This window comes from Tiliqua scincoides, chromosome 6, assembly GCF_035046505.1.
Source record: "Tiliqua scincoides isolate rTilSci1 chromosome 6, rTilSci1.hap2, whole genome shotgun sequence".
NCBI lineage: Eukaryota > Metazoa > Chordata > Lepidosauria > Squamata > Scincidae > Tiliqua > Tiliqua scincoides.
Window position 1 is genome coordinate 22728545 of NC_089826.1, and position 19292 is coordinate 22747836.

Genomic DNA, 19292 nt, shown 5'->3' on the forward strand with positions numbered 1-19292 from the left:
TTAAATTAAAGGCACCTTCTGTCTTGGAGGAAAAAACCCCACTATGCAGTGAGATTTTCCATCTGCACAACAGTCTACAACATCTTGCATTTTGCTTAGCAGGAGAACTTTTCAATTCTAGTGACAGCCTTGGATTGTTAATTGGTCAAGTGTCAAATGTCCAAAGTTTGGCACCACTGGCAGAATGACACTGTATCATGAAGGGAGTCCGGCTGCCACCACGTTCACTGAAATATAATTCAGTTTGGGATGATGCATACTCCTTCCATAACTGCTGCTTAGCCCATTCTGTTCTTATTTACAATCCTCATGTTCCTCTGTGCTGCAGTGTGTTTGGTATGCAGGGTCATGTCCTGTTAATTACAGCCTCCAAATCCATGGTTAGATCTTCTGGCATACGTGAAGTCTTGCTTTAGAAGAATAGGTCGCATCTTTCCAGATCTTACATGACAGTCCTTTAGCGCAGTCACATCTCTGGAAAATCTCTAGGCCATGGGACCCTTTCTTGCGCTGTTTGGTGCACACTTCCCCCTGGTGCAACACAGGCTTACAAATTTTGGTCCAGAAATGGCGAGCACAACAAAAGCCCTCAGTGCAGTCAGAGGACCTTAAGCAGGCATCTCCTTCATGACCTAAAGACAACAATCACTATAGTTAACACACAGGTAAGAGAAACAGATGTAATTACTCATTAAAGTTCTAAATGGGTCTACCTCCCAAAAAGCTGCTTCCTTAGAGCCATTTTTTTTACAGTGCTCTTCATCTTGGGTGTGACTGACAGCCACTGCAGCCAATGGGAGCAGTATGTTCCAGCTGATATAAGCCAATCCACATCCTGTATCCTGCCTTATCTTTAATAATGGCTCCTACAGCATAGAGCTCAGCTTTGCAGGAATGTGTCCCCTGTGCTATTAAAAACCTTACTGTATTCAGTGATGTCATTTAGGAAAGGGGGGGCTCTCTTTCTACTCCATATTTCAAGCAAAATGATTAGGCTGTAAATGTTTGCAAGAATAAAGGAATCATACACTTCAAGGTCACATAAAACAAATTGCTTCACAGTGCTAGATTACAAGCTGTATTATTTCAATAACAGTAAACCATTCTAGGTTTTCTTTGAAGAAACCTAGGTTCAAAATATTTTAGATCAATGCATAAATATATATGTGCAATTTTACAGTTCTATTACTTGCAGTTGCACTTATACAGTAAGCACTGGGCACAATCCAACGATTGATTCAGCACCTGGCCAAAGAATTCCCATGGGTTCAGCTGAGGTTGCTATGGAATGCAGAGCTTCAGAATTAAGCTTCAAAGTATAGTAGATATTGGACTAGATCCAGAGCACTGCATGCAGGCAGCATGACTGGGTTTTAGAGAGAATGGAACGCCTCTGTACACCTCCTGAATATCCACCCAACCTTTCCCTTCTGCTTTGGGGAAGTTACTTGTGGACTAGATTGCATTATAATTGATATCAAGGCAAGAGGGAGATGTGCTTAGAGACCTCCCATTCAGGTGTCTCCAAACCCTGGCCTGGGGGCCAGATGCAGCCCGCAACAAGCCTCTATCCAGCCTGCGGTAAGCCTCTGGACCCCTGCAAGCCTCTGCTCAACCAAATGTGACCAGAGCTGTGCTCTAGTTGCTTCTGGAGGGTGTTCTGAGGGTGGGGGAGGCCATGCCCCTCTCCTAAGAATGCCTTCTAAACATCACTTCCTGGTTTTCCTGAAAAACCAGAAGTGACTTTTGGGCCGTCTGAAGGCCTTGGGCTTTCTGAGGCTCTCTAATGTATTTATTTAAATTTCATATTTAAAATTTATTTATTTTTCCAGCCCTCGACACCATGCCAGATATTTGATGTGGCCCTCTGGTCTAGAAGCTGAGAGACCCCTGCTCTATAGAAACCCTTACAGCTCTCCTTACAGCGCTGTAGATGTTGCACCACCATCGTGCATGTCGGAGCTCTTGGCGCGAAAGGCCAAGGTATCTGCATGCCAACAGAGACTTAACTCAGTCTGTGTCAGAACGGGTAGGGTACCAGTGGGGGCTGGTCATGGGCTGTTCAGGGAAGGATTGGGGTGGGGAGCAGGGTGTGCAGGGGACATTTCAAGGATGGAAGGAAGCGGATCTCAGTGGCAGTAACATATGGCAGATCCTATCCCCATTTTCCCAGCAAAATAGCTTTCATACGTATGAGGAGACTCAATGACAGGTGGCCAATTAAGAGGTAAGTAAAAAAAATTTTTTTTTATTTCTTTTAGGCTGCAAGCCCCCCCCATCATAGTATGCACTGTGTTGCATACTATGCATCACATCCTATACTATGCATACTGTGTTGCATAGAATGCATCAGTGGCTGCAGAGTGTAAAATGGTAAAGGGTAGGACTCTTTACTCAGCGTGTGGTTGGTCTGTGGAACTCCTTGCCACAGGATGTGGCGATGGCGACTGGCCTGGACGCCTTTAAAAGGGGATTGGACAAGTTTCTGGAGGAAAAATCCATTACAGGGTACAAGCCATTATGTGTATGCGCAACCTCCTGGTTTTAGAAGTGGGCTATGTCAGATGCAAGGGAGGGCACCAGGATGCAGGTCTGTTGTTATCAGGTGTGCTCCCTGGGGCATTTGGTGGGCCGCTGTGAGATACAGGAAGCTGGACTAGATGGGCCTATGGCCTGATCCAGTGGGGCTGTTCTTATGTTCTTATGACTGGGCCATTAGAGGCATTCTGGACAGTGGAAACTTCTTGTCTTTAATAAAAATGCACCATAGTGGGGGGCACAATCCAGTCTGGACCATGACATATGGGGGGTTAATTTCATCCTGCACTGTTTTTCCACTGAAAATAACTCTCCCATGCTGCTGTCTTTGTCCTTTTGGCGGATAGCTTTGGAGGAAAACAGCTGTGGAGTAAACTGCTACTTTCAGTAGAAAAATAGTGCAGGGGGAAGAGTTAAACCAGCTCCCTGGACACTGGAATCCCAAACAGGATCAGGACTCCATTATGTCTACTTTTTGTTAAAGAGTAGTTTTCAGCCTTAAGAATCCACTTGAACAACTTGTATATCAAAAGATTTAGGTCTGACTTCAATGCACCAGTCTCTGTGCTGCAGTAACTCTTGAAAAGCAATTGTAAGCACTGAGTAGTCAGTCTGCTCACCTCCCAAGACACCCCCCCCCACACACACACACATATCATTCACAACCACAATGCATCTCTCAGGCTCTGTCAATGAGTGGGGATTACTGGAGTATGCCATCTACTTGCAACTGAGACAGTTCCTATGGTTAAGATGGTCTGAAAGTACGCAGCACTTTATTCGTAAAGCAGGACTGATTCTTGTTTTTTTGGCACTATCAGAGATTATAAGAATTGTGTTGTAAAAGACTGTTTTAATCAAAGGAGGAGGAATCAAATGGAAAGAGGAAGAGGAAAAGGGTAGAGGAGGTTAGAGGAGGAAGAAACAGTGTGAAGAGATGGAGCCAAAGAAGCCCCAATGATAGTCTTGTGACTGCAGTCCACACACACACACACACACACAGAGTGTATATTGTATAATACATTGAGAATCCAGTCCTACCTTTTATCTGTGTCAGCTTAGTCTGTCCTTTCCCTAGATTCTGCCAGCCCAGGTCCTTGCTGGGATAGTGATTATTTTTCTTGTTGCGAGGTACTTCCAGGGCCGGAATATGGGGTGTGAGAATGCTTTCAGTTACTGGTATGCAAATACCTAGGGTAAATTAGTAAAATGAATCAAAATGGGAAAAGATGGGAAGATCCTATGAGAACAGTATAGGAGAGGAAATGTTGTTTAGTAGAGCAAGATCAAGAAAATCTATTTATTTGCTAAACAAATATGAATAGTTTGTAGGTCTGCTCCATATTTGATTAATACTTTTCCATATTTGATTAATTTGATTAAGGATCTCAGTAATCCTTATGCCACTCCTGTACGATAGGTCTGTATTATTATCTCCATATTGCAAACGGAGTGTTAAGGTTGATAGGCTTGTTTAAGGCCACCAACAGTGCAATCCTATGCATGTCTGCTCAGAAGTAAGTCCCGATGTGTTCAGTGGAAGTTACTTCCAAGAAAGTGTATAGGAGCTTGCAACCCCAGTACGCTTATGGCTGAAATGACATTTGAACTGGGTTCTTCCCACCTCATAGCTCACAGTTATTTAATTTACTCAGAAGTAAGTCCAATAAGACTTAGAGCCTAATCCAAAGGGCTGTTTAGATTGACACAGGACCTCTGTGCTGGCCTGGAGGTGTCGCAAAAATGCCATAAGGGTAGGTTTGCGCCAGCCTGCCTTGGCCAGCACAAGGGGAGGATGGGGGGAGGACGTTCTGGGGCAGGGAGAAGGCTAGTGGCAGGTAGGATGGAGAGCAGGGAGGGCCAGGCCTGGAAGGGGGATGGTGCCCTTTCCTGGGCAGCCTGGCCTAACACTGGGCTGCTTGGATCTGCACCACCTCTTTAAATGGCACAGATCCAAGTAGCCCCATTCAGCCTGCTGCTGCATTACTTGGGATAAGGAGAATTACTTCCTTTTGTCCCAAAGTCTGTAATTCTATCTTACTTACCAGAAACAAATACCTCTACACGTCTTCTTAGCAGACATGCACAGAAGTGTGCTGTAAGTCATTTGGAAGCACTGTGGTCCCTTGCCATCCACAGTCTTGGCATCCACGGATTTGACACCTGCAGATGGTGAGGGACAGTCTCTGGAACTCCCAGAAACTACTTCTGGATCATGCCAGACACTTTAAGAAAGGGTTTCCTTTTAAAACTTCTTTAAAAAAAAATTTTTTTAAGCATTCTTTACCTTAGCGCTGTAAACCACATTGGCTACAGGGCTGCCTCTAGCACTTCCAGAAGCCACATCCAGGTCGTGCCAAGGTCTATGACCTCTCACTTTGCCCTGGCTGCCTTTGGGAAACACTTCTGCAACTCATTCTTAGGCTGCCAGGCTGGGTGGGGGGATTGTGAGCTTCAACATGACCCAGGAGTGGCTTCCGGAAGCTCCAGAGACTGTCTTGCAGCCAGCACGGTTTGCAGCGCTAAGGTAAGGAACACTTTTAAAAACTGTTTTAAAAAGTTTCTAATGCAGACCCCAGTATCTGCATATTTCAGTATCCATGGGAGGGGGTGTCTGAGAACTCACCCTGCAGAATGAGTTGCTCAGTCAGTGAATGAAGCTCATACTATTAATCTCTTCATCTCTCATATATTTAATTTAGTTGATGTCTTCAAAAATTTTATTCTAGAGTTCTGTTTATTAATTGGACAACTCCAGAATAAGTAGTTTGAAGATAAACTGAAATGTTTACTGAATTGATTTTGCCATTTATAATTCAGCCATCAAGGCAAGGCGAATACCATTGCTGCAGCGGTTTCCAGGGCAGCACATCCCGTCTCTGTGGCAGCGCCTCTTTTTCCTCCTGCAAATCATACAAGCAGATGTTGCTTGATGGGGACTGTGGCAGTACTTCCCAACTTCACATTCTTTATCATTGGTGCAAGGGTATGCCTGGGGAGAAAAAGTGGAAAAGAATAACGAATTAGTATCCAACTATCTTGCCCAAATAGCCAACGATCCTGCACAAAACTGAATGAAACAAACGTTGGAAACGAATGAAGATGCAGCCAAAGGTAACTTCAGATCTTAAACAGCTGGAGCTCTAGGAGACTGGGGATAGAACAGGAAGAGACAATGGCAGGGAACAACTCTCTCAACAGCCCTAGTCCACAATCCATTTCAGGAGTTAATTAGAATATCAACAGAGCCATCTTTCTCTTGTAAATCCCTCACAGCATTCTGGAATCCAAAAGCTCTATATATCTCTAGAACTGGAAAATTTTAATTAACCTTCTATCCTTGTAAAGGTGGGCAGTTATAGCCATATACAGGTCCAGGCTATTTATACATGGATTTTTTTATACACAGATTTGACTCAACATGAATGGCCACTTCAAATGAGAAGGAATGTGCTGATCCCTGGAGAAGGGGCAAAATGCACTCCTTTAAAATCAGTTTTAAAAACTGAACAGTCCTTTAACAATAGCCTACTTAATGAGCGAGAGAGGGCAACTGGCTGACAATCCATCAGTCCTTCTTTCCCCAGCAGACCCCTCCCTTCCCGCTTAGCACGTGAAAGAAAGGTGATCATTTTGCATTGGTGAAAGGAGGTGCTGAGTGAAGCACCTTTGTAAGCTCTTGGAGTACGACTGATTAATGGATTTTCTTCTTAATGACTCTTATCTTACATCACAAACGTCAGCAAGGCTGATTTTAAATCACTGGAGCAAAGAAACTTTGTTTTTTAAATTGATTTGCTATAGTGGGTTTTTTGCCATCCACAACCGGAGAACCCATGGGAATATTGAGGCTCAACCTGTATGCAATGGTGCCACTAGGATTTGCCTCACCTGGTGTGGAAGTCCAGTGTGGCATCCCTAAGATGGACCTCTTCCCATGCACTGGGCAGGGCAATGTCCTGGGCAATGGGCATGGTGATACACCATCATCCTGCCCTGCTGGTTTTTTGGCTATATCTTTTGATAGAATAGAGATATTTCAACACAGCTTGTTTCATTGCATTCTGAATGAGATTGCACATTGATTGCTATATAACGTGATGGTATTATTCAGAAATACCAAGATTTTAAAAATTTTGTTGCGTAGTTGTGTCACCACCCCTGTGCGTGTCATCTAGTGAGGGGGTGCGTGTCACCTGGTGAGTGGGTGTGTGTCACCCCCTGCACCCCCCCTAGCAACACCATTGCATATATGCATTAATCAGATAATGACTAGTTATTAAGCAGCAAGTTGAATAAATAGGTGAGGCTTAGGCAATTTAGGGCACAATCCTAACCCACTTCCCAGCACTGAAATAAGGGCAATGAAGCTCCAAGGTACATTCCTTTACTTTGAGGAGACCTCCGTGAGTGCCCTCCAACTGCAGGATCCATCACACATCCCACTGGCAGAGCTATGCCAGTGCTGGAAAGTTGGTTAGGATTTTGGCCTTTGGGGGCAGAGGAATCAGGGCTTACATTTTTCTCCACACTGGATTAAAATCTCAGCCCCTGAATTTTTAGAACTATACTGCTCCTCTCACATCTGAGACAAGCATTATCAGTCACTAAAATTTTTAAATTCTGAACCAGAAAATAAGAAAATTGGCAAAATCATGATATGTAACTGGAGGAAAAATAGAGCTTAACACACAGAATCTATTGGCTCTTTGCAGTTTACTGTGTATTTTCTTAATAGTGTCAAGCCATATTGTTTAGTGGAGAAAACGCTACACAAATATACTCTCCCCATCACAGATCTCTGTGTGTAAACATACACACTTTTACACTGAGGAAAATAACTCTCCAGACAACCCTTAAAGAAGACTTCTTATGAACCTTAATTAATGCTTATTAAATTATCATTTCAATTACATAAGCAGATATACATTGAGAAATTTCATATTAATTCAAGACTTTCAACAACATGTTTCTAAAGTACTGTATTTGTTAATCCTTTCAAATACAAGGAGGTTAGCACACTACTCAGGAAAAGCACTGGGTAAAATATTTTATGGAAAAACCTTGACATTTTGAAGCATGCACACCCTATTTCACAATTGCAACCCAGAAGTGGGACGTGATTGCATTTTTTCAGTGTTCTGAGATGGTTCCACGGGCTTCCCACAACCCCCAAGGGGCTGACATGACACATCATAAATACAAATAAAACTCCTTTTCCCCTGGTGGCAGCACAATTGTGGCAATCAAGTTGCCACCATTGCCATTCATTCATTCAGCTGTCCTGCAGAGACCAGGTTTCTCAGGCTAGGGCATCATGATGCCCCATTTGAGAACTTCTGCCCTAGTCCACTGAGGTAGTCACTCTAGAAAAGGCTTGTCTGGCAAGCTGTGATGAGAAAACCATGCTGGCTCTTAGCAATCTCCACCCTGCTTTCCAGGTATCAACACCAAGCTAATGGGCTGGAAATTTGGGTAATTAGGTGGGATTTTTTTCCCTTTCTTGAAGGCATTCCCTTATATTGAGGAAGAATCAGAGGCTGCCCATCCACCAAAGGATGCAATGCACACCCTGTTGGCAGGACTGCATCAGCACTGAGGGTCCAATCCTATTCAATTTTCCGGTACTGGTGCAGCCTTGCCAACAGGACATGAGCTGCATCCTGCAGTAGGAGGGCAATCACAGAGACCTCCTTCAGGTAAGGGAATATTTGTTCCCTTTCCTCAGGGCTGCATTGTGGCTGCAACAGCAGTTGGGATAGCACCAACTGGAAAGCTAGAAACTTTCTAGCACCAATGCAGTTGCAATGCGGCCCCGAGATAAGGGAACAAATGTTCCCATACCTTGAGGAGACCTCCATGACTGTTCTCCTACCACAGGATGCAGCGCACACCCTGTTGGCACAACTGTGTCAGCCCTGAAAAGTTGGATAGGATTGGGCCCCCGTTTCTTACCCACACACTGTACCAACTCACCTCTCTGACATGTGTAAGATGCAAACCTTTACTGTTATATATGTTTTACTTGTCTTACTGTTTATTCTGTTGTTTCTTTAGTTGTAAGCCACTTTGGGACAAAAAGTGAATGTTAAGAAAAGAATTAATGTAATTTTAAAAAAAACAACACCTGTTTGCAGAGTACATAAATAACTATTTTGTAGGTATTTTCTAGGGGATTAAAAAGTAAGGTGCAAGGTAGACAATGTTTTCTCAAACTGAATTATTTGTGGAATCAATCCTACCAACACAAATTATTAAAGGGAAAGCAAACTTTTTCGGAACAAACTGAAAAAAAACTTCCTATTCATTCCCAGGCATTTAAAATCTATTGCACTGCTCTGTTAATAATAATCTGCTAAACTCCAGTGTTTACCCTCATCAGTTATCTGTAAATAACAATGGGCCCAATCCTATCCAATGTTCTAGCATCAATGCAGCTGCAGTGCAGCCCCAAAGTAAGGGATCAAATGTTCCCTTACCTTGAGGAGGCCTGCGTGACTGCCCCCTGCTCAATAGAGCACATGCCCCCCCACCCCCGCACGGTTGCATTGGCTCTGGAAAGTTGGACAGGATTGGGCCCAACGCCTCTTTCCGTAAAAAACAAACAAAAAAAAAACAACAAAAAAAACAAAAACAAAAAAAAACCCTCTTAGTATTTTCACATTAATCATTCCATCAAAGAGCCACATTTTGGCAAAACATAATGTTAAAACACTTATTTGAATTTATTGCAGCCTCTTTGATCTAGAGAACTTGGCCTGAGAAACTTCTTGTTTGTGGGAATCCCAGTAGGGTGCTTCTGAATTCAGGGGGAGCAGGAACCATTGCTTAGGAGTGTAAAAAAATGCCAAGAACAATTATTTCTGAATATACAAAATGAAAAGCTTTAAGATTCCAGGCCTCCCATTTGCTCAGCTTCCGTCTTTTGCTCTCCATGAGGCTAGCTAAGATTCTAGGAAATTTCTGACTCTCCTGCTTTGGTGTCACCCGCCCTCCTGAGTGTGTTTCTTAGAGTACAACAAGGGAATTTTTTTTTTCCACATGACTATAAATTTGCCAGAGATGTCTTATTCCTTGCTGAGTTCACATAAGCAATATTAAATTGTGTTGAAATACAGTGAATGGGTTTGCCTTGGTTTCATATCCCTCTTACCCCTGCTAACTGGGTAAGAGGCACTTTTTCAAGTGGGTGCTCCTCTTTTTAGCAGGGGGAGAGTAACTGGCCCACCTCACCCCAGCACTGTCTGTTCTAGTGGCTGTCTGCTGGTATTCATTTGCATCTTTTTAGATTGTGAGCCCTTTTGGGACAGGGAGCCATTAGTTGTTTGATTTTTCTCTGTAAACCATTTTGTGAGCTTTTAGTTGAAAAGTGGTATATAAATACTGTTGTTGTAGATGGTGATGATGATGATGATGACGATAGCATTATTATGTGGAGTACTGGCCTCTACATATGTCAGTCTGTATCCGAAAGTCCCATAGGATTTTGACATCATCATGATCATCATAATCCTATGGAACTTTCAGATACAGACTGATAGACATGTGGGGACCAATACTCCAGATATTACCATCATAGAAGCCAGGCACGTGTTAATCATTGATGTCGCCATTCCTGGCGACTCGCGAATTTTGGAGAAGGAACAGGAGAAAGTATCCATAGATACCTGTGCACAGAGTTGACACAAATCTGGATGAAGCATATAAAAGTGCTGCTGGTAGTAACTGGCGCACTAGGAACAATATCAACACTAACGAGTATGTTGCACAGCTGGACACCCCTGCAATAACACCAGCCAAATTACAGAAGACCGCCATAATTGGGACAGCATCTAACCTTTGTCAATACCTCATCTACACCTAGATGTCAGGCAGATGTCCATGTGGAAGAGGATTTACCAGCTGATAAATGTTGTGGTTTTTGTGCGTACATATATAATCATTATCAGCTGTGTTGTCATTTTTATGTGACATAAATAATTGTATAATAATTTTAAAAAAATAATTCAGTTTTGGGGCTCATATTATTAAATCAACAGCTCGATCCTAACTAACACCTAATCCTACACTAGGCAGTGCCTCTGGGTGCAGCAGTGCCAAAATGGCTAACACTGTATCCAGTGGCTCTTTGCCCCAACACAGAGGATAGGATACTCTGCCAGTCCCACCCCCCTTCTGGGAAGGTTCTTCGCCCAACCCTGCCCTCCCCAGCCCCAAAAGTTCTTACCGCCACCCAGAGCGCTTCCCTTGCTCTGGGCGATATCTGTTGCCCAGCACCAACTGGCGCCAGTGCCAGTGCTCCCTCCTCTCTGGGTATCACAGATATACCTTACAGCATGTTTGCAACATTCAGCGCCAACACTGGAGTTCAGTGTCAGTGGTAGAGGCCCATAGGATTGGACTCTAAATCCTCACATGGTGATGTGGTGGAGCCAGCAGGGCTTCTGCGGTATCCTGTGAGGTATTTTTGTCTGCTGGATGTCTCCTTGGGGTCAGGGGACATTTGTCCCCTTGTCCTGAGGTAAGCTGGCTTGATCACTGGTGCAAGTCCAAGTTGCACCATGAAGGCGGATCAGGCCCAGGAAGGAGGTCAGGATTCAGCATGTGCTGCTACCACCACCAAACTCACCCTCTCCCGGGCCTGATCCACCCTTCTCCCTGTCCCCATCACCACCCCATTCCAATCACTCCCTCCCTATTCCACCTCCTGTGTGGCCTTACCTGCTCTGGCAGGTCTTTGGACATCCACCAGCATGCAGGAGGACAGCTTTTCCATCAGTGGCCCAGTAGCATGCATAACAGAGGCTGCTTTGCGAATACATTAAAGCACCTCTGATGTTGCATTGTGAGGTATGCCAGTGCCCAGCTGGCATAAGATTGGGGCATTGGGCAGGAGGTCTGGTCTAGCCTCCTAGCCCGAAGATAACATCAGAAGGTCGCCAGTTCGAGGACACCAGCAGCTCCCTGAACGGCTGAGAATGGCGAGACCTTGAAGCAGCTGACAAGCCCAGCTGAGTGATCCCACCTGCTCTTGGTGTGAGCAAGAAGCGTCTTGGCTGCCTCCATGTGAGAGATAGAGCTGCTTGTCAGCCTGTGTGGGAGAACTGGAGGCCAGAAGTGAGACCAAACCAGGAAGATCCATTCTGAAATGTTGTTGGTTCTTGAAAGAGAGAACCTCTATGATTGTAAAAATCCGCTTGAGGGATTTAGAAACGCCTGCCTACGTAAAGCGCCTTGAATAAAGTCAGAGGAGTAATCTGATGACCAGAAAGGCGGTATATAAAATACCTAGTTAGTTATTATAAATGTTTGACCTCCACCGTCAGATCTTGCTACAATGTTAAACATCCCTTAATATTCAGCACAATCCTATACATGTCCCAGAAGTAAGTCCCATGGAGTTCAACTCCCAGCTATGCATGTGTAGGACTGCAGCAATTGAATTACATTTCAGATTCAACCGAAGTTCACAATAAACAGAATCTGAATGAAATATTGTAGTTCAGAAAATCATGAATCCTGCTCCAAATGCTCTATCTCTCAAGTCATTATCTCACTTCACTTTGTCTCAGGGCAGTTTTATTGTTGTTGTACTTGCATCAACAACAATAATGTATTCTAGTCATAGCTCTACTGCCATAGCATTCTGCCAGTTTTATGCCAATCTAGTAGATTCTCACAATATTTAAACTCAAGCTCATCAAAGCATTTTCTGTAAACCCCTTCCCACAGCAGATCATAAGGTGTGATATAAAGCAAAATAGACAAGCTCAGGTATATCTAAAAGCTTACAAACCTTTAAGACTCCAAACCCCATTAACAATGTGACTTTCCAAGTCTTCCACTTCCACAATAACTACCAGGAGGAACCCTTTATACAACATCCACAAATATACTCTGAAAAATTAATTTCTGGCCCTTAGAAGGGGCAAAAAATGTGAATTCACCCTGAATGTACTAGTATTTATTTACTTAATGAATTAAGTGAATACATTAATTTTTCCAAGCTATGGGAGTCCAAGGCAGTTAACTGGATATCAAAAAATAAATACTATAAAACGTCATTTCTATTAGAAATTGAAACATTAACTTGTACATGAAAAATAACAAAATTAAAATAGCCCACAGCATAAAAAGAACCCCCAGTGCATATAAATCCAAAAATAAGGCAACAAAAACCAAAGTGCAAAATTAGCAGCACAAAATACATTGTACAAGGCAGTGCAGGCTGACTACAGTAAGAAAGGCAATAGAGATGCCAAGGAAAGGGCACCATCAACATACCTCTCTACCCTAACTACAAAGACAAAGCTAAGTGAAACAGAAAGATTTTTAACTTCCAATGGAACATTGCTGGGGAAGGGGGAGACTTAAATCTTAAATTACCAGGGAAGTAGTTCCATAACTGTAGTGCCATAGAGAAAGACCGTTAGCGCTGTGCGCGCTATCGGCCATTGCCCCGCCCCACCTCGTGCGGGCAGGCTGAAGAGGCAGGCTCCCATTGGACCGCGTAGTTTGGCGCGGTGGGAGCTGAGCTCACGTGGGCAATTCCCGCCCGCAGGAGCTCAGTCCGGGGAGCAGCAGCAACACAGAGAGACGTGCCCGCGAGGCTCTCCCTTCTCGCCTCTCCCCTCCGCGTCCTTGGTGCCCAGCTGGGCAGGAAAGGCGGTGGTATTGGGGAAGGAGGGAGGCTGCCTGGAGGAGCGCTCCCAGTGAGCGCAGCAGTCGTGTGCGGGGGATTTTCCTTTCCCCGTGTTGTGGTTGAGGAGCGGCAGGCGGGCGAGCGCCCCGCCCGCCTCCCCCTCTCTTGGGCAGCCACTGGAGGAGCGCCTTTGCAGTGCACCCTAGGCTGCAGGACCCCGTGCAAGGGGCGAGGGCTGTGCTGGGTGCCCAGGCGCTGTAGTAGGGGGTTGCTGGAGCAGGTCACACCCCACTCTGCCACCTCGTGGGTAGTCTTTGGTGGGTGAGGACTGCTTAGTATTGGTTACCCCCTTTTGTTGGTTTGTTTGTTTCCCCCCCCCGTCTCACTCCCTCCTCTCTTCTTTTTTTTTCTTTTCTCTTTTTTCTTTCTTTTCTTCTTCTTCTTTCTTTCTTTTTTGTTATTTCTCTCTCTTCTATGAGGGTTGGTAGCCACTGCTCTGCATGAGAGGAGTGGGGCTGGTAGTTCAGAGTGCTTGGGTTTGGAAAGGCAAAAAAGCTAAGCAGAGTCAGCTGTGGTTGAGTTTTGGAGGGGAGACTTAGAATTGCATAACATAGTGTTTTTCTCCCTTTGCTTTCCATAACATTCAAGTGCAGAACTCTCCTCCCCCCCCCCATTTATTTAAAGGCTAGTATAGTGGCAGTGCTTGTTCAAGTTGCTGCCATGCCTAAGAAAGCCCAGAAAAAAGGTGGGAAGGCACCTAAGCGCCCCCCACCCAAACCGGTGGAGCCTGTCTCATCTTCTGACGAATTGGAGGAAGTTAATGAGCTGAGAGCTTTGGTAGCACGTTTTGAGGCACGCCAAATGGAGAAAGCCCTCCGTAGAGCTGGCAAGGGGGATGGTGGTGCTTCTTCAGGGTCCAAGGCACCTGGGCGTACATTTACCAGGCCAGGGCGTGGCTCTAACCTAAAGTCTATTTTATCCTCTGGGAGAAGGGCCAAGGCCGTGGCAGTTGCTGAGGACTCTTCTGAGGATGAAATGCAGGTGTCCAGGGAGCTGGAACAGGCGAAGGCGCCGGCAGCAAGGCCAATGCCGGTGGCTGCTCCTACGGCCAGTACAGGTGAGATCAATTCCAGCAAGCAGGATGCGGTTGCAATGGTATGGGGGGAGGGAGAGGCCTCACACGGTCAGGTCTCACCTCTGGCCCCACCTCATTCGCAGGGCTGGCAGTGGTGGGGACCACAAGGAGCAGTTGCACAAATTTATCCAACTCAGCCCTGGTCAGCTGGAGGGTATTATGGGCATACTGGCACAGCTCCTGTTGCTTTGGGTTATAGTGGCACGCCTTTAGTATCACCTACTATTCCTGGGCAAATGCCTTCCCCAGCCCTGGGACAGCTGGCGGGCCCACAGGGCCCCTGGTTGGGGGGTGGATTGATCACGGAAGCCAGTGAGCGCCCCAGGATCTCCTATGGAGTATTGCTCTTCCCCTGGGTGGACACCTAGCTCTAGCTGTTAAGGAGAAGATATGGAGGGGGGAATATGTGGACATATTCGACCTCTTGCAGATGGAAACCGAGCCAGTCCCAAAGGTGGGTGAACCTTTGAGAGACCAGGAGTTAGTTCGCCGTAGGAAGATAGATAGGAACTGGACCAACTGGCTGAATGGGTTTGTGATATATGCATCAGTGGTGCTGCAAATGTACCCCAATAAGGCTACAGCCTTGTTCAAGTATCTTGACATAATCCATCGGGCTTTTCGTGATTATTTGGGGCCCGCTTGGCTTTCTTATGACCAGCACTTTAGACTGAGGTCATCTCATGACCCTGCCCTCGATTGGAAGGTTCCCCAATGGGAGTTGTGGTCGCAGCTGGTCGTGCCTTCAAAGGCAGCCATGGGTGACCGTTCAGACAGTGGTCATCTCATTGCCCGCAACAGGTTTGATCAGGTTAGGGCACCTAGTGGTGCGCAGGGGGTTCAATACATGCGCACCTGTTTTGAATTTAACTCTTCCGGGAGGTGCAGCTGGCTTAATTGCAACTTCCTGCACGCATGCGTCCAGTGCGGGGCAAAGCATGCCGTTGCTGCCTGCCCCAAGCTCGGGTGGTCATGCCCTGGATCAAGGGGCGCCTTCTCCGGTGGAAAGAGAGGCGGAGGCCCTGCACCTGCTGCTTCGGGAAAGGGGGCTAACACCGATTAGGCTTTCTACATTGTTCGCTTTGTTGATTGATTACCCTGACAGGCCAGCCGCTCAATATTTAGCCGCAGGTTTTTCTCAAGGTTTCAGAATTCCGGCACTGCCTCCTCTCTGCCACACTTGGGCGAAGAATCTTCGCTCTGTCTATGGGATGGAGGAGATAGTTCAGAATAAAATTAAGAAGGAAGTGGGGGCAGGTCGAGTGGCTGGCCCATTTGTTAATTTGCCCTTGCCTAACTTGTGGGTGTCCCCCTTGGGTGTGGTCCCCAAGAAGGCCCCTGGTGAATTTCGTTTGATTCACCACCTTTCATACCCCAGGGGTGATTCTGTCAACGATGGGATCCCCCATGAGCTATGCTCTGTGAGGTATACTTCCTTGGACCAAGCCATAGCCCTTTTGTGTAAATGTGGCCCAGCAGCCTTAATGGCGAAGGCGGACATTCAGTCCGCCTTTCGCCTCTTGCCTATCCACCCAATTGATTTTTGTCAACTGGGTTTCCACTTCGATGGCGCATTTTACGTGGACAGAGCGCTGCCGATGGGCTGTTCAGTTTCGTGCGCAGCCTTTGAAAGTTTTAGCACTTTCCTCCAGTGGGCGGTACAATCTAAATGTCATCACCAGTTACTTTTGAATTGGGAAGCCAGACATGATGTGAGAAACACCAGTAAGAGGCCAGGGTGGATGAGAGTACTTTTCTAAGAGTGCAAAAAGCACTCACTGGAGCTCTGCCCACCAAGCCAAGCCTCCTACTGCAGCTCTTGCAAGGTGGCAGGGGATCCTATGTGTACCATTGGACACCACCTCAAATACCATTGGTGGTACGAGTGCTACTGGATGAGAAACACTTATATATATGTTAATCAGCAAGGAGGATAAGATTGATAGTTGGGGCACCCCACACAACAATGGCCATGGCACCAAACAAACATCTCCAGCACCACTTGTCAGCCAGGAAAGTGCGGAACCACTGCAGAGCACTGTCTCCAAGCCTCAACTCAACCAACCAACCAACCCAGAAGGACACCATGGTCAATGGTGTCAAAAGCCATTGAGAGGTCCAGCAAGACCAAAAGGAACACAATCTCCCTGTCCAGTGCCCAGCACAGGTCATCTACCAGGGCAACCAAGGTTTTCTCCATGAGGCTAGGACTGAAGCCAGATTGAAAGGAATCCAGATAAACTGTTTCATCCAGGACACTCTGAAACCACCACCTGCTCTACCACCTTGCCTAGAAATGTTACATGAATATGATTTATTTCGGTGAAAAAGTATTCATGGTTTCAGTATGTTACAAACATGCCCTATGTCTGAGCAAGGGAGAGAGTTCTCCAATATCTGATTTATTTAAAATAGATATATGAAGTAAAAGCATTTCAGAAAGTCTCTGGAGAATGTTCTTGTCATTCTGTGCCATGGCATGAACTTCTTGGATCTTTTTTTTCAAGGAGTATAATGTGCCATCCAAATCATGAATTGGTCTGCACACTAAATGCACAAAAAGCTTTCAAAAATAGTATCTCAGGTTGTGCTTGTAATACCACGGGTTTTGAAAGAACCATAAAGTCGCCCTGGGGAAATTATAAAATCATAAGCAAAAGCCAGAAGACCTGGATGCAAACAAAAGTATAGTAAAATGAGCCAATCTCTATTTTCCATTACTAGCAGTAACATCACTTGGATTTGTTGGGAACATTTTTCATAGGGCTCAAAAGCTTATATGTTCCCTCCTGCAGAACTTGTAACCCCTAATTTCTAACAGAATTGGTTTCCCGACACATTTCTCTCACAAATCTTTTTTCCACAAGTGTGTTATCTTTCCATGGTTATTTTCAAAATATATATGCCAAGCAACCTGAGAATAAAATAAAGATCTTGCAAGAATGTGGGAGAACAGCCTGCCATCATTCTAATTCTGACTAAACACATCATTCACTTGCCATCCTACCACTACCATTGTGTTTCCACTTATAATAAAGGTACTTGATGCTTTCGCAGTGAAGGGAATGGCTGAGGACAGGAGAAATACAGCCCAATCCTAAGCTTTCCGGCACCCACTGGAGAAGTGGTGCCAAAGCAGCTACTGCTGTATCTAGTGGGCACTGGGAAAATGCCAGGAGTCTCCTCAGGGGAAGGGGATGAAAGTCCCCTTCTCCCTGGGCAAGCTCCAAGTCCTGCAATGGGGCTTCTCAAATCTGCACTGGCTATTTTGCAGGGGCAGATTTGAGAGACTCTATGTTGGGCTTTTCAGTCTATTTCCATAAATTGCACTCTTCATATTAGCAAAATGCTTGTAATTAATAATATATACGGGTGCAATCCTATCCTGCACTGGAACAGGCAAACCAGGAGGCTTGTGCTGTATCCAGCGCAGGACAGTGGCCATAAGCAGCTGAGCCAGAGGCAAGGGGAAACATTTCCCTTACCTCCAGGTAAGGGCTGCTGGCAGGGTGATGGTGGATCCTATCTTCTGTGTCAGGTTGAAAAGCCGTCATGGAGGTTCTCAAGTCTGTGCCAGAATGCTAGGTGCAAAGGAGGGCACCAGGATGCAGGTCTCTTGTTGCCTTGTGTACTCCCTGAGGCATTTGGTGGGCCACTGTGTTATACAGGAAGCTGGACTTTTGGCCTGATCCAGCAGGGCTTATGTTCTTACTACTACTAGTACTACTACTACTACTACTACTACTACTAATAATAATAATAATAATATCCCCAACTCTTTAAAATTGTCAGATGGATCCCAATATCTTTTTGGCAGTGACAAAGTATGTCTGTGTGAATCATCTTGTTGGGAGATAAGCCATCCATTGCATTGTCACTGAGGACTCAACAGTTACATTAAACAGTATCCTCTCTGACAGCCATGAAAAATACTCCCAGCGACAAGGCAACTTTATCACTTGGTTTTATGTCATATCTGAGTGCCTCACCAAAGACTCCATGAAAGACAAAGATATCTAATGTACTTTGTTCCCCATCCAGCTTTTTCAAAAGGAGTTTCCTTGTCTTTCATCTTTGCCTTCTCCTTTCCACCCCTTCTGCTACCTGATTTTTCAGCTTAATCTCTCACTGGTTATTAATCATCTGCCACAGAATTAGATCCCTCTTGCTTTTGGAACAATCTGTTTACTACCATGAAGAAACAGTGGTTTTTCCAAAAAAGTGCAGGAATAATGAAACTCCAGAATACTTTAGGTATTAATACCTAAAGTAAAGAATAGATGAGCTCGTAGCCAGGTTCAACTTAATGCTAAACTTTATGCTAAATGCTACGATAAAACTATGATTTAGCAGTACTAGTATGAGTCTTGAGCTTGCTCAAACTGAGCCCAATCCTATTGGGCCCTAGCACTGGTGCTGAGCTCCAGTGCCAGTGCTGGGCATTCTAAACATGCCGTAAAGCACATTCCCTTGGATTAGGGAGTATCAGCACTGGGCCCAGTGTTGGACAGAGGGTGCTGCACAGCTGCCTGGAGCAAGGTAAGAGCTCCGGGTGACAGTATAGGTTTTCAGGGAGGGGGGAGGCATTCTGGAGTGGGATGAGGGCAAGGGGAGGGCAGGGTGACAGCAGATCCTATCTTCCGTGTCAGGCGGAAAAGCCGTCATGGAGGTTCTCAAGTCTGCGCCAGCAAAACAGCCAGCCTAGACGTGAGAAGCCCCATTTTGGAGCCTGGGGCTTTCTTGGGGGAAGGGGATGAAAGTCATTTTGGTGCCACTCTTCCTCCAGGCACAGGGAATGACAGGATTAGTCTCTCTCTCTCTCTCTCTCTCTCAGACTAGCATGCGTGCACACACATCTTCATGCAAAAGGAAAAGTAATGCTCTTATTCTGAGTTTATTCACAAACTGTGGTTAAAACAAACTGATTTGTCAGGTTCAACCCAAATAATCTTTTAGCTCTTGGTAGACCCTCTGCTG

The 19292-nt window shown here is 45.4% G+C and overlaps 1 protein-coding gene across 1 annotated transcript in view; it reads right to left on the minus strand.

The window, feature by feature from the left end:
* Window positions 1-381: 381 nt before the first annotated feature.
* DKK2 (dickkopf WNT signaling pathway inhibitor 2) overlaps window positions 382-19292 on the minus strand; it is a 76278-nt gene continuing 57367 nt past the window's right edge. Inside the window, exons 2-4 of the mRNA XM_066632702.1 lie at window positions 5380-5530; window positions 3580-3729; window positions 382-632 (exon numbers count right to left, since the gene is read on the minus strand). Of these exons, the coding sequence (XP_066488799.1) occupies window positions 382-632; window positions 3580-3729; window positions 5380-5530 (552 nt within the window). The remainder of the gene's footprint in view (window positions 633-3579; window positions 3730-5379; window positions 5531-19292) is intronic.